Source organism: Lepisma saccharinum, chromosome 8, assembly GCF_977018435.1.
Source record: "Lepisma saccharinum chromosome 8, izLepSacc3.1, whole genome shotgun sequence".
NCBI lineage: Eukaryota > Metazoa > Arthropoda > Insecta > Zygentoma > Lepismatidae > Lepisma > Lepisma saccharinum.
In genome coordinates, this window is record NC_139236.1 from 46,064,131 (window position 1) to 46,076,389 (window position 12,259).

The 12,259-nt window shown below is 35.6% G+C and overlaps 1 protein-coding gene across 9 annotated transcripts in view; it reads right to left on the reverse strand.

Moving 5' to 3' along the window:
* Positions 1-7,821, reverse strand: part of ClC-c (chloride channel protein 3) — an 84,394-nt gene extending 76,573 nt beyond the window's left edge. For 5 of the 9 annotated variants that reach the window (XM_083126608.1, XM_083126605.1, XM_083126604.1 and 2 more), the window contains exons 1-2: positions 7,651-7,821; positions 2,506-2,606 (exon numbers count right to left, since the gene is read on the reverse strand). In XM_083126608.1, the coding sequence (XP_082982734.1) occupies positions 2,506-2,583 (78 nt within the window). In that variant the 5' untranslated portion in view covers positions 2,584-2,606; positions 7,651-7,821. Of the gene's footprint in view, positions 1-2,505; positions 2,607-7,255; positions 7,372-7,443; positions 7,582-7,650 lie in introns of those variants that run through there. The other 4 variants (XM_083126606.1, XM_083126600.1, XM_083126602.1 and 1 more) reach the window with 3 other exon arrangements.
* Positions 7,822-12,259: the final 4,438 nt, after the last annotated feature.

The window sequence follows — 12,259 nt, forward strand, 5'->3', positions numbered from 1 at the left end:
AGACTGTTTGAGTTGATTATTTGTAACAACTTCAAACAATAAAGATCTCGTATGGATCCAAGTGAAATTACTGAAGAAGTTTCAAGGTAGAAGGTGCAAAACTGAATTTCCATGTGCTATGAACTGCTGATGTTTTCAGTTGTATGCATAGATGAAATCTCACCAATAAACTATACTCGTACAAATGTTAGGACATCTCTTGAGTTGCAATTTGGTAAATGTAAAATAGTGCGTGGTTTAGAAGAAGTAGGGGTGAAAATGGGGCAAATTCCAATCTTGTAACCACAATAGCAGCCCTGACTTAGGAAGGCTTAGGTGGGCAGGCCATGTGACACGAATGGGAGAGGAAAAAAGAACTTGCAGGATTCTTGCTGCGAAACCTGATGGTAAGAGACCAGTAGGAAGGCCAAGACAAAGATGGAGGGATAACATTAAGATGGACCCAAAGGAAATCGGTAAGGATGGAAAATATTCGATTGATCTTGTGCAGGATAGGGGCAGACGGAAGGCTTGTGTTGCTGCAGCCATAAACCTTCATGTTTGAGAAAGCTAGAGAGTTAGTTAGTTGCAATAGCAGCTGTACATTTATGGCTATTATGCTGGAATTTTCATGGAAGCTACATACCTCAGATGACTGGTCTCATATGCATTAGTGGTCAGTAGCCTCTAGTGCTGGGAGCTTTTAAACATGTGCTTTTGAAATATATACTGTTGCGCAAAAAATTCATGGAACAAACACAGTTTACCATACAGTTGAGGTTGTTTTCTTTCTCAAAGAATCCCATTCTTGTAGGAAGGGAAATTTTGGCATCCCATTCCCCCCCCCCCAAAAAAAACACAATTAGAAGAAGAATGAAATTTAAATATTGCACTCTGTAATCCTCTGCAATAAACAAAAGCAAATAAAAAAAATCTAAAATGTATTACCGTTAGGGTCCTACTACCATGCAAAGTAATGTTCATAATACTTCAATAGTATATCGCAAAAAATATTTCATTGGATAATGCAATATTAAAAAAAAAAACGATTGATTAGTCCAGCAGCAAGCTGGGTAAATATTGTTTTATTGTGGATACCATGTCACACTCATGCAAACCATTTTTGTTCCTGTGCATTACATAGAGTTAAAACATAAGTAGGCAAAAGTTTAAAAAAAAATACATTTTGAGGGAAAATTTTGTTTTCTAATATTTCTTTTCTAACCATTCCAAAAGGGTAATATTTCTCAAAGAGAGGTTTTCTGTTATGCAAGTTCAACTCACTGGGCAAAGTAGCCCTTGGTAAAATCAACACTTAGGAATAGTTAATTTTTTGCTCTTGCATAATATTTATTAATTAAGTTTTAATAATACACTATGCAATCATTTTCAACTATACTTAGCATAACTGTATGTACAGAAGACTGCGAGTGCAACTGTAATAAGAACGTCAAACCAAATCCACTTAACCTACTTACATAGGAATAATGAAGCAAGATCACCTCTCTGAATGAAGGAAAATTCTATATAGCCTAGATGAAAGAAGTGGTATGTATCCAACATGAGAGCAAACCAATGGTAGCTTGCAGCAAAACATGTCAAGGAATGTAAATACCATCCTCCCCATATGTTTTTGTTAGGTAAAGAGTGGACAGTTTCATGCTAATAGCATTTGTCCTTTTTTTTGCTGGATGCATATGTATCAATGGTATTTTAATGAAAAAAATGGTGAAAGATAGATTTCTTTTTACTTATGGGGGCCTTACTTTCAGATTGAATATATATCTTATTATTTGAAGTTTCAGTTCCCGGGAACAAACTTTAATGTACATACAACACTAAAATCTATTGGTCAAAAAAGTTGGCGTAATTCTCGATGGGGGGTATATTTATCCTTTATTTAATATGGTTTGTACTGTTCATTTGTATTCCTTTGATTTTTGGTCACGGGAGGATGCTTGTGCCATATATTTTGTAAAATTTAAAATACTTGTTTTAGTTCAAAGTATAATTATGCCAAAATCATCTAAATATTCATCCCCTTCGATATTGACAACTAAACAGCCATTGCCTATTTGCAGATAGTAACATTCAACTCACAAACCAACACCAACAAAAACACACTTCCCTTACTGAATATGACAATAATAAACATGCAAAAAATGTAACACTGTTCGTTGAGGGAGAGTGATGTACAGTACCCACAATAATGTCCTGCATGTAACTGAAGGCCATGCTTAACAATCTCACAGTACCATGTTCACTCCTAACAACTGAAAAGGAGAATACTGAATCTGAATTTGATTTAAAGAAGAAACCTGAAAACAAATAGAAGATTAATGTAAATACACTGCAGCTGTTAAAGTGAATTAAGCTATACTAATTGCAGATGTTTAAAAACTGTTGTTCCCTTTGTTTTACTCCTAAGGCTTTCTCCATGTACACATGCATACTTCAGTTCAATAATAAAAACAGCAAGTACTTGATTATGAATAAAATATGCAATATAAGGATAATATCAGTTACCTGGTCACCAACTGCTTGATAGGTTGGGGGAAAACTAACTGACATACTGGCATGGCCTCTTAAAGGAGCTTTTTCCATGTCTTCCTATGCAATGACAAAACCTGCAATAAAGAAGTAATAAGCCCGCAGTGATTTTGTAACAATGTGTATTTCTATATCATGCTTGCTTTTATCATAATACACTTGCATTCTAACATCACATAAAATTTGTGGAACTATAGCTAATGCATTCTATCAAATCATGTAACAGCCAATTAAAGACAGCAATCAAGGAGAACCATCATTTGGAGGCATCCACTTTTATTGAAATAACCATCATTTGGAGGCATCTGCCCCCCCCCCCTTTTTTTGTTTTGAAAAAGGTGTTTGCTTCAATTCATATTTCTTACATAGTAATCAAACACCTCTTTATATAATGATAAAGTCAAATTACAAATTGTGTTAAACGGACACATCTACGGTATTTTGGGAAAGGCACATGAGTGAGTCACAAACTGTATTTTATTTTCTCTCTTTCATTTGAGTCTCCCTGAATCAATTAAAGAAAATATTATAAGCAGTGCACGAAAAATTTTCTTAAGAGCTAGGTGCCAGCTCTGAAAATCAGGTGCCAGGTAACCACCTACTAGCAACTGCGCATACTATAAGAAGCTGAGCATCACCCTATTCAAAACATCGCTAAATCATGTGAAAAAGTGGGAAATTGGGGGGGGGGGAGGTTGGGAGACAAAGAGTAATAAATTGTTACTGATTCTATGGAATGTTCACAATGTTGATAAAAAAATCATTTGCTAACTTACGCTGTACTGCAATTTGAACTTAGAATCTTCAAAATTTTGTACATGGAAACTTAAAAAACGGCAATATTACAGCAAGAGATCACAGTCGCCAGGCTGAAATTTTTAGTCGCCATGAGGATCGGGATCTTTTGAGCCCTGATTATAACTATAATTTTATATTTGGCATATGTAAAGATTTTAAACAAATGATCCATGTACATGATGGTTGTAATGCTTGCTATTGAAAGAATAACAATAAATAACTGTCTGCTGTAAAATTGCATGTTTTGACTTAGGTGCATTTTCCTGAACAGCCTAGATTTCTCACATGAAGTCCCATACAAAATGGGACATCATAATTATTCATATTTCTTTCTTTAACCACAGACATGTTCATGGATAATGAACTCATGACACAGATTAAATATGCATAACAGAAATAACCAAGCTACCAGCATGAGAGTTATGTGCATATGGTACCAAGATTTTAAACCCATGACTCCAGTGTTTTATATTACATTGAACAAAATGTCAAAACATGAAAGCCAGTGATGACAAAATAGCATGTACTTCAACATTTAATAATGAGAAGTAATTCATATATTTATTCAAAAATCAGTATGATTTTACAATACCGGACACTTTCCTAATCTCTCTCATATTTCGCATACTCACTAATTTAGACCTCTTAATCACGAATCTGAAGTTAAAATTTGGCGCTCAGGTGTGGAACTTGCAAAATAACGTGTAGAAGGTTGTGATTTTACAACACAAAAGAAAGGCATAATTTCGTTAATAATTCGAATATTCACTAATTAAGGAGTCCTAATGACGTATCTGGGTACTACTTTACTATACCGGAGACACCTATCAATGATATATTTCGCAATTTTCTACATTGCTAACGTACTATTCTGCATTGCGGAACATTTCTTTAGGTGAAATAATGAATTTCTAACGAAAAATACCTAAATTTAAAAAAAAATTAAAAACATTTCATGAAATTTTTTAACCAAAAAAAAGTTGAATTTTTGACATAAAGAGTAATTATTAAACAATAGACGTTAGCCCCACAAACCATCCATGGGTAGCCCCACGAACCATCACGGGGATGAGGTATGCCTACTAGGTTAGGTTAGGCATGTTAGGTTAGGTTCCATTAGCACTCCTTTCGTTCAATTTAGCATATACGAACAACACGGTTTTTCTCGATAACATGCAGAAAGCAAATGGCGGCAGCAGCAATAGCACGTCGGAAGTCGAGTCTCATAGAAAACCACATGCATTCGCATTAAAATGGATCAAAACTACATTCCCGAACATCAACAACGCTACAGAAAATGATTTGCGTAAGTACTTTCTCCTGTAAATTTGAAGAAATCCGTCTCTGGTATAGTAAATTGTTACCCCCATCTGCAGTTAAGACTTGGTGGGTACGTGTAGAAATTGTAAATTAACGTGAAGTTGTAAAATAACGTTGTGCATAACCACACTGATTCTCAATACATAAACAACGATGGGAGCCATTTTTCTCATATGAACAAGTGACGTTCACAATTCGTTACGTTGCGTTCAGTACCCAAGGTTGCTAAAGTGTTGTGCGATATGCAAGACCCGTTATTCATTATGTTGCGTTTACACAAGGTTGCAAAAGTGTTGTGCGATAAGTGAGACCCTCAGTTGTTCATGTGAGGATGTTGTCTTTTGAAGGTAATGTCCATATTTCCGTAAGCTTTGCTTTGGAAAAAGCCATTCTTTAGTTAGTTTTGGTTGGGTAAATATTAATTATATGGAGGGGGCCTTCATTCATATTTCGCATACTCACTAATTTAGGACACTTGATCACGATTCTGTGGTTGAACTTTTGTCGCTCAAGTGCTACGAAACTGACATTTTTTGACGATGTCTGGTTGCAATTAGCCTTAAACCTCTCTAACCATGTACGGGTAGCCCCACAAACCATTTACGGATAGCCCCACAAACCATTCACGGATAGCCCCACGAACCATGCACAGCAAGGTTAGGTTAAGTTAGGTTAGGCAAACATAGTTAAAATTTGGGGTCTTAGTAATATCAGGAATATATATTTCATTCTTTAAGTCTTCGAAATGCAAAATCTTGCGATAAATAATGAGCAATTGTGCATTGTCAGTTGCGATCACGGACCCCCTTATTTTGCAAGTTCTACACGTGAGCGCCAAATCTTAACTGCAGATTCGTGATTAGGAGCCCTAAATTACTGAGTATGCGAAATATGAACGAAATTGGGGAAGTGTCCGGTATTGTAAAATCGCTCCCAAAAATCTCAAATGTTTCTATAGCTGGGAATGAAAATTGGATTTTACAGCATGTTCTTGATGTTACTTTCTGGAAGATTTCTCACACGCATTAAACAATTGTATTTATCCAAACCACTTATCTGCAGGTAGTGTATTATTAGAAATGTCTTGTCATTACCTTCATGTTCATGTAGTTTGTATGTACTTATTTTGAATCCACCTTGATGATATTCAAAAAAGTATTGAACCACCAAGAAAATAACATGTGAAAGTTTTACAAAAATGTAAATAATTTTCATCATGAAAGATAACATTGACATTAATCACGGTAACGGTTCAGATTGATTTATGATTTTTCACAAATTCTCCTAGCAGGAAAACTAATTATCGTAGAATTTTGGAAATCATTGTCAAACGAAATTTGAATCTTGTTTGAAGTAATGTTTGTATTACAAAAAACAAGTTATTAATGTTGAAAAAAACAACTTAAAAATTACCATACGCAAGCATGTGTGCTTCCCATGGACATGCTTCTCTGTTGACAAGCGACAGTAAATATCGTGGACTAGTGGGAATGAATGTAGAAGTAAATCGGAACCTTAGTAGAATGCATTTAGGGACTTTATTTAATTTTAATGCTAAGAGAACCAAACCTGACCTGTCTAACCTAACCATGAAAGCATATATTGAACAAGATCTTAAGTAATAGCTCAAACTCTACAGTATGTGTTCACAGAAGTAAATGCATGTAAAAATTGCATTCGTAGCATGACTGAATCGCAATAAAACAAAAGGAACTTGGACCTTAATCACAATCACAAACAACAATAAACAGCACAACCACCTGTGATGATTTAGGCCATTGCATTAGTATTTATGTACTTTCTTTCCTTGTGAAACATTACGTGGCACACACAAAAAAAGTGCTTTCAACAGTGAACAGTTTCACAACTTAAACATATGCTGGAATAACCTACCCAAGCTTCTGAACATTATTTCGAACTTCATTTCAATCTTGGAAGCACCTTTCTCTTCTGAACAATGATGAAAATCATGTAACATGCAGTAATCAGAACTAAAGGTTTTATGTATGCACACAAACTGTAAATGCATTTCAGTTAGTTTTCCAGCATACACTGTGGGCTACCATGACTTTTATCTCTTATGTGAATTCAATTACTGAATGAGCATAATACACTGTTACATAAAATGACTATACTTTAAGACAGTAGTAGGAGTTAACAAATAGTATAGGCAAATATATTTCATATATTCATAGTTCAATATTTAGAGAACTAGAGTAATTTATGTGTTTTTTTCTAAATGAGGGAAGCAATAGTATTTTGGTAGCTATGTGCAGAACTCTACACAGTGCATTTTACTGCATTGCTTCTCACGTCATCCTTGAAAATATTAATTTTGGACAAAAATTCTAAAAAAAAACCACCAAAAGCGTAACAAGAAAACTTCCAAATTGGACAAGATTGTCCTCTTATTAATGTTAGTTACATGAGCACTATATACTCAGTAAGAAACATTTTGAATAATGCATTTGAATTACGGTGAAACTATACATGACACATCACATGATATTTACATGTCAACAATTGGTATATATATACCTTTTGCAAGCAGTAGAATGACAGGTACACTGGTTAGAACGAAAGCGATAACGTCGAGGTAACTAGTTACAGAGTACGAAATTCCCAGTGTTAAAGGAGTGGTGATAAGAAACAGGAACTACATATTACTTGCGCTTCCTCAGGTTCAAAATTTACGCAACGAAAGATACCAGACACGGAAATTAAAGATGATCACAGGGCAATAACAGGTGCACCATGATTTTCATCATTAGAACCTCATTGTATATAGCAACAAACCTCGTTCCACAATTTGTCTCTCGCATTATCCATATAATTACAAGCTGCACTTTCGTCAAAATTAATACAACTCGAAATATCTTCGGCTCATTACTTGAAACAAGTCATACAATGATTTGCAATCACGAACTCCATCTCGTTCCCTGTTACAAGCAGCCTGTCATGTCAATCCTTACGAAAAGTTACCAAGACAGAACATCAACTTACCATTTTCTTTTGTCATGTGGAATTTTCCAGGCGTACATGAATAACAGCAAATGCTTTACAACGAAATACTTAACCACTATAACACGCTAAGTTTTTAAGAAGTGCCACATAACATACAAGTATGCGCAAATACGACATACACAGAACGTCAATGCACTCGGCAACACTGACCACTGAGTAGCGAGCACTGCACTCTGTGACTGCACTACTGCTTGTTTGGCTCTCACATTCTGATTTTGGTCATTAGCCAAGCGTTGTAACTTGAGAATACGTACGACTTGTATCTGTTTAGTTTCATATGTGACAAGCAACACCTTCTAGAGATGCAGGAAATTATGTTTCACTGCTGCGAAGAACATAATTGTTACTATAGGAGAAATTTCAGCCCTTTCATTAAAAGCGAGGGCCCTAGGGGGACACTTCCCCATACGCAACGTAGAATGAACAAATTGATTTTACTTGCAACAATTTAAAAAAAAAAACTACACCATAGAAAAATGACCCCTGCAAGTTCTCGGATTCCCTGCGTTCAATTTAAGGCAAAAACTAGACTGCCAAAGATGCGAGGCTAGCGTTGCGCTCAAAACACGATCCGCCATGACGTCATTATTTAGGTAGTAGCTGGTTTATAGTTTGCTCTTCAAGCGTTCAGTTTACTGTGTAACCTACGGAGAGACTTGTGAGGCAGTTTTACGATCTGTACAGATTTAAATAATGGAAGGAGCAATAGTGGAAGAAAAAATTATGCTTTGTAATGATCATTCTTGTGTTAAATATCCCTGCTGTACACTTACAAGATAAATGAAAGAGGTCTCCCGCGTGTGTGTTCTCATCAAATTATGTAAAAAATATTCCTTCTAAAATTGATTACTGACCAAATTTTCAAAAATAAATGTTAATCTTACATTTATCGAAATTTACCATATCCTATTCGCGATTAAAATTACCACCTGAGCGCTAGTGTCGCTTCCAATATGGCCGCTCTATGTAGGATAATTCTTTGTTTACATTCAGCAGTAGTACTAAACAGCAGCATGTTGTCATGGCTGGTATGGTAAACATTTTTAAATTACACGATATTTTTAAATATTGCGAATGCGATGTGAATTCCAGGAACTATAACGAAGGTGAAGCTGTGATGAGAACGAAGCATTTAATTATGATAGGCAAAAATATCACGGAAAACGCAGACGAAACTAATGTATACGCACTGGTTGTTCAAAGTTGTGCTGCATCATCTGCACCTCATGTTGGAACTGGGGTTCTCAGAAATTATTTGAAAATAGAGAAATTGAAATTAACCTATACTTGAAAAGCTGGCAGGAGAAAATAGCGAACATATCGTTACAGTTCTTTCTCGATAATATTCACGATTTCATGACCAGGCTATCCTCACTAAAATAGGACATCGCACTGAATGATAGAGCAACATTAGCATGTCCATTTTCATTTTCCGGTTACATTTGACATTAATTCATTCTCAAACTATTTTCATCTTCCCTCGACTTGCACCTGTTCCAAATTTCACACATACATAATACATGGATGCATTGGGTAAGACCGCGCCCGTGGTAAGACGCTTCATGATTTTTCGAAAAAGAAAAAAGTTTTGTTTATAAAGCACAATTTTAAATTTTACTTTCATGGCAATATAATATTTATCTCTCGAAAAATAAAGTGAGCAGACTCGTGCATTCTTCGTAATTTCCTTGTCGAATTACAGTGTCATTCCCCATGCCAGAATCTTCTTGTCAAATAATTACGTTTTCCGTGATTTATTTACAAATTTCATTTTGTTGATTCCACGGGGTTGAAACACATGATAAATTTTCATGTGTTTTGACCCATAAAACGATTTAGAGCACAAAAAAAACCTGAACAGTAGACCTTACTCTTTCGCATATTTCCCACGCTTTAAACGACTTCAACACAACGTATCCTACTTAGACTAGTTCCTGAAAGTCCCACCAGATGGCATATCGGTTAATTTTAATCGCGAATAGGCAAAATAAGAATGAGATAACAGTACAGTTTTCAACATTTCATATTATTCACTTTATTTATAAAGCCTATTTTACTTTCCTTTCCACAAGGCAAATTCCATTCTATGTGCGCAGTCATAAATTCTGATCAACTATTTTTGTGCAAATAAGAAAATATACAACGTAGAAGATTACTTCAGTTGCACAGAAAACTTCAATACTTAATTTATGTATAATGATTACAAGGAAATTATGTGTATGACATTATATTACTGTAATGGTACGATAAACAAAAAAGAAGTTTTTGTACAACGCAATAAAACATGGATAAAAGACAACTATGGAGTCGCATGCAAAACTATGGTCTTTGAGGGTATTTTGCGAATTGATAAAATAACGATACATTTTTGCGCGTTTTATGCTTTAGAAACGATTCATAAGGTTAATTAATAATTATATCCATTTTTTGAAAAAATATATGTTTTTCTGAAATTACTAGGTATATCGGCACATTGGTCGTGTTAGAGGGCAGTATCAGGTGTCTCCGAGATCTGACTGTTATTCAATCAATACCAGGTAAAGAAAAGTTGAAATTTATCGCACACACAAAAAAACTGACGCACCTATCTTTTTGTACGATCAATTTCAACTCTTTACATATACGTATATGAGATATTTATAAAGAAATACCCGGTTTATGACCTGATTATAAATGCCAATTAATTACAAAATAGTTGTAATTGCTTTATTATGTATAACTTTGACTGCTATCAATATAAATGAATTAGATTTCATACTTAATTTTGTCTTGTTTTCTTGGTTTACTATCATTTGCCTGTATTGTTATTGGCGTACATATGTTAATGATCTTTTGAGAGGGAGAGCAACACTTGTAAACAGACACATAGATAGGTAGCCTATTATACTTCTTTCTTTTCTCTGTGTTTTCGATTTTATCATAGGTAAACCTTTTTTTAAATTCAAAACTAATTGCGTATCATTGCTGTAACAAGTTCCCCTTCGGAAATTTCTGGTTGAGGGATTTCTTTAGGGCACGATTGTTGGGGAGGGGAATCCCCAGGATTTCTCACTCTGCTCCAATGCCCATTAACAACAAATAAAATTAAGTTAAGAAAAGTAGAGGAGGCCAAATACACATACGCCCAATAAATGACGCATAACGAATAGAACTTACTTTTTCCCTACTGTCTTGTCCACGCTGCACGAATGCACTGTAGTGATGACTACGAACGACTCATAACGTCTGTTTTGTGGGACACTAATCTCTGTAATCTTCTGGAGGACACTTGTTTTCGTCACAACTATTTTATTCCTTTACTTGCCTTAGCTTTCCTTCCGCGCAAGACGGAATCAAATGAACAAAATCGACAAACAGTGACGCAAACTGAGGGGGTGATGGCAGGACCGTAGCTAGACAGGGGCCAAGAGGGGCTCACCCTCTTACATCATAGTCAAGTCACTCATTCTCCTGGCATTTTGTTGGTTTATATCTTTCTAAATTTTATTTCAAGAATTACTTCCGTATTTTCCACATAGGGAGTGCAGGGAAAGTGATAAATGTCCTTTTTCAGACATGAAGCAATTGTATCAATATTATGGAAGTTACTTTTATATCAAGGACGGATGGTCTTTTTAAGTAGGCTAGTGAAAACATTTTTCACGAATTATCTCTTAAGCTACTTATGTATTTCATAGAAAACTAATTTTATTTTAAATTACTTTATTAATTGATGACTACCTGTATGTGTGTTGAATTTAGAACATTAAGGCTGATGGGTGGACGGAGTGATAAAATGTATAACGTAACGAGTAATGTCAAATCTGTGAAACATTACTATTCAGGCTAGACACATATAGATAAAGATGGGAACTCTTCTGGCAATGCCCATGCATAAACTGGCTCTGGGGCCACCCGAATGCAATCGATGGGTACCTGCGTGCAAATCTAGACGGTAAAGGCGACACGAGCGTGGTGCTGATCACATCACGTCCAGTATGGTCGAGATTGTGGATATGTGAGGCAGTCCCTCCACACCCCTATGAGTCTTCAAGGCACGGTGTAATGCACAGGGTGATAGTTTTACCTTTTTTCTACATTTTTAATATATCTTCTCTATATAAATTACACACAAACATAATTTTGATATTTTACTCTGAAACAGGTGAAAAATGTGGGCTTTCTTCTTTTAAACAAGCGCTCTCTGGGTCAGCCTCCAATGGAAATAATTTGTAGCTAGCTTAGCACCACATTACCATGAAATAATCCGAATGAACCTTCCTGCCCATTAGATAGCTTATATTGCACATCAACTTTCGTAAGCAAGTATTCAACACTTGTATGCATGTTGGTATTTTGAAGGGGATAAGGGGGAATCCCCCTTTCTTGTTTCTACATCGCCCGCTGGTTGGTAATCCTTGGCTCTTGGAGGATACATATCATTTATATACTATCATAATGTTTAAAACGGTGTACCTGGAGTATTCCCCCACTGGAAAATTTTCAAATACGATGTTGCTTCTATGACCGCAACAATTTAAGTCGCCATAGTGGGACGAGAGGGGTAGTATCCCTCGGGTATTTAAGGTGACCGGGTTTGCCTGGAAAT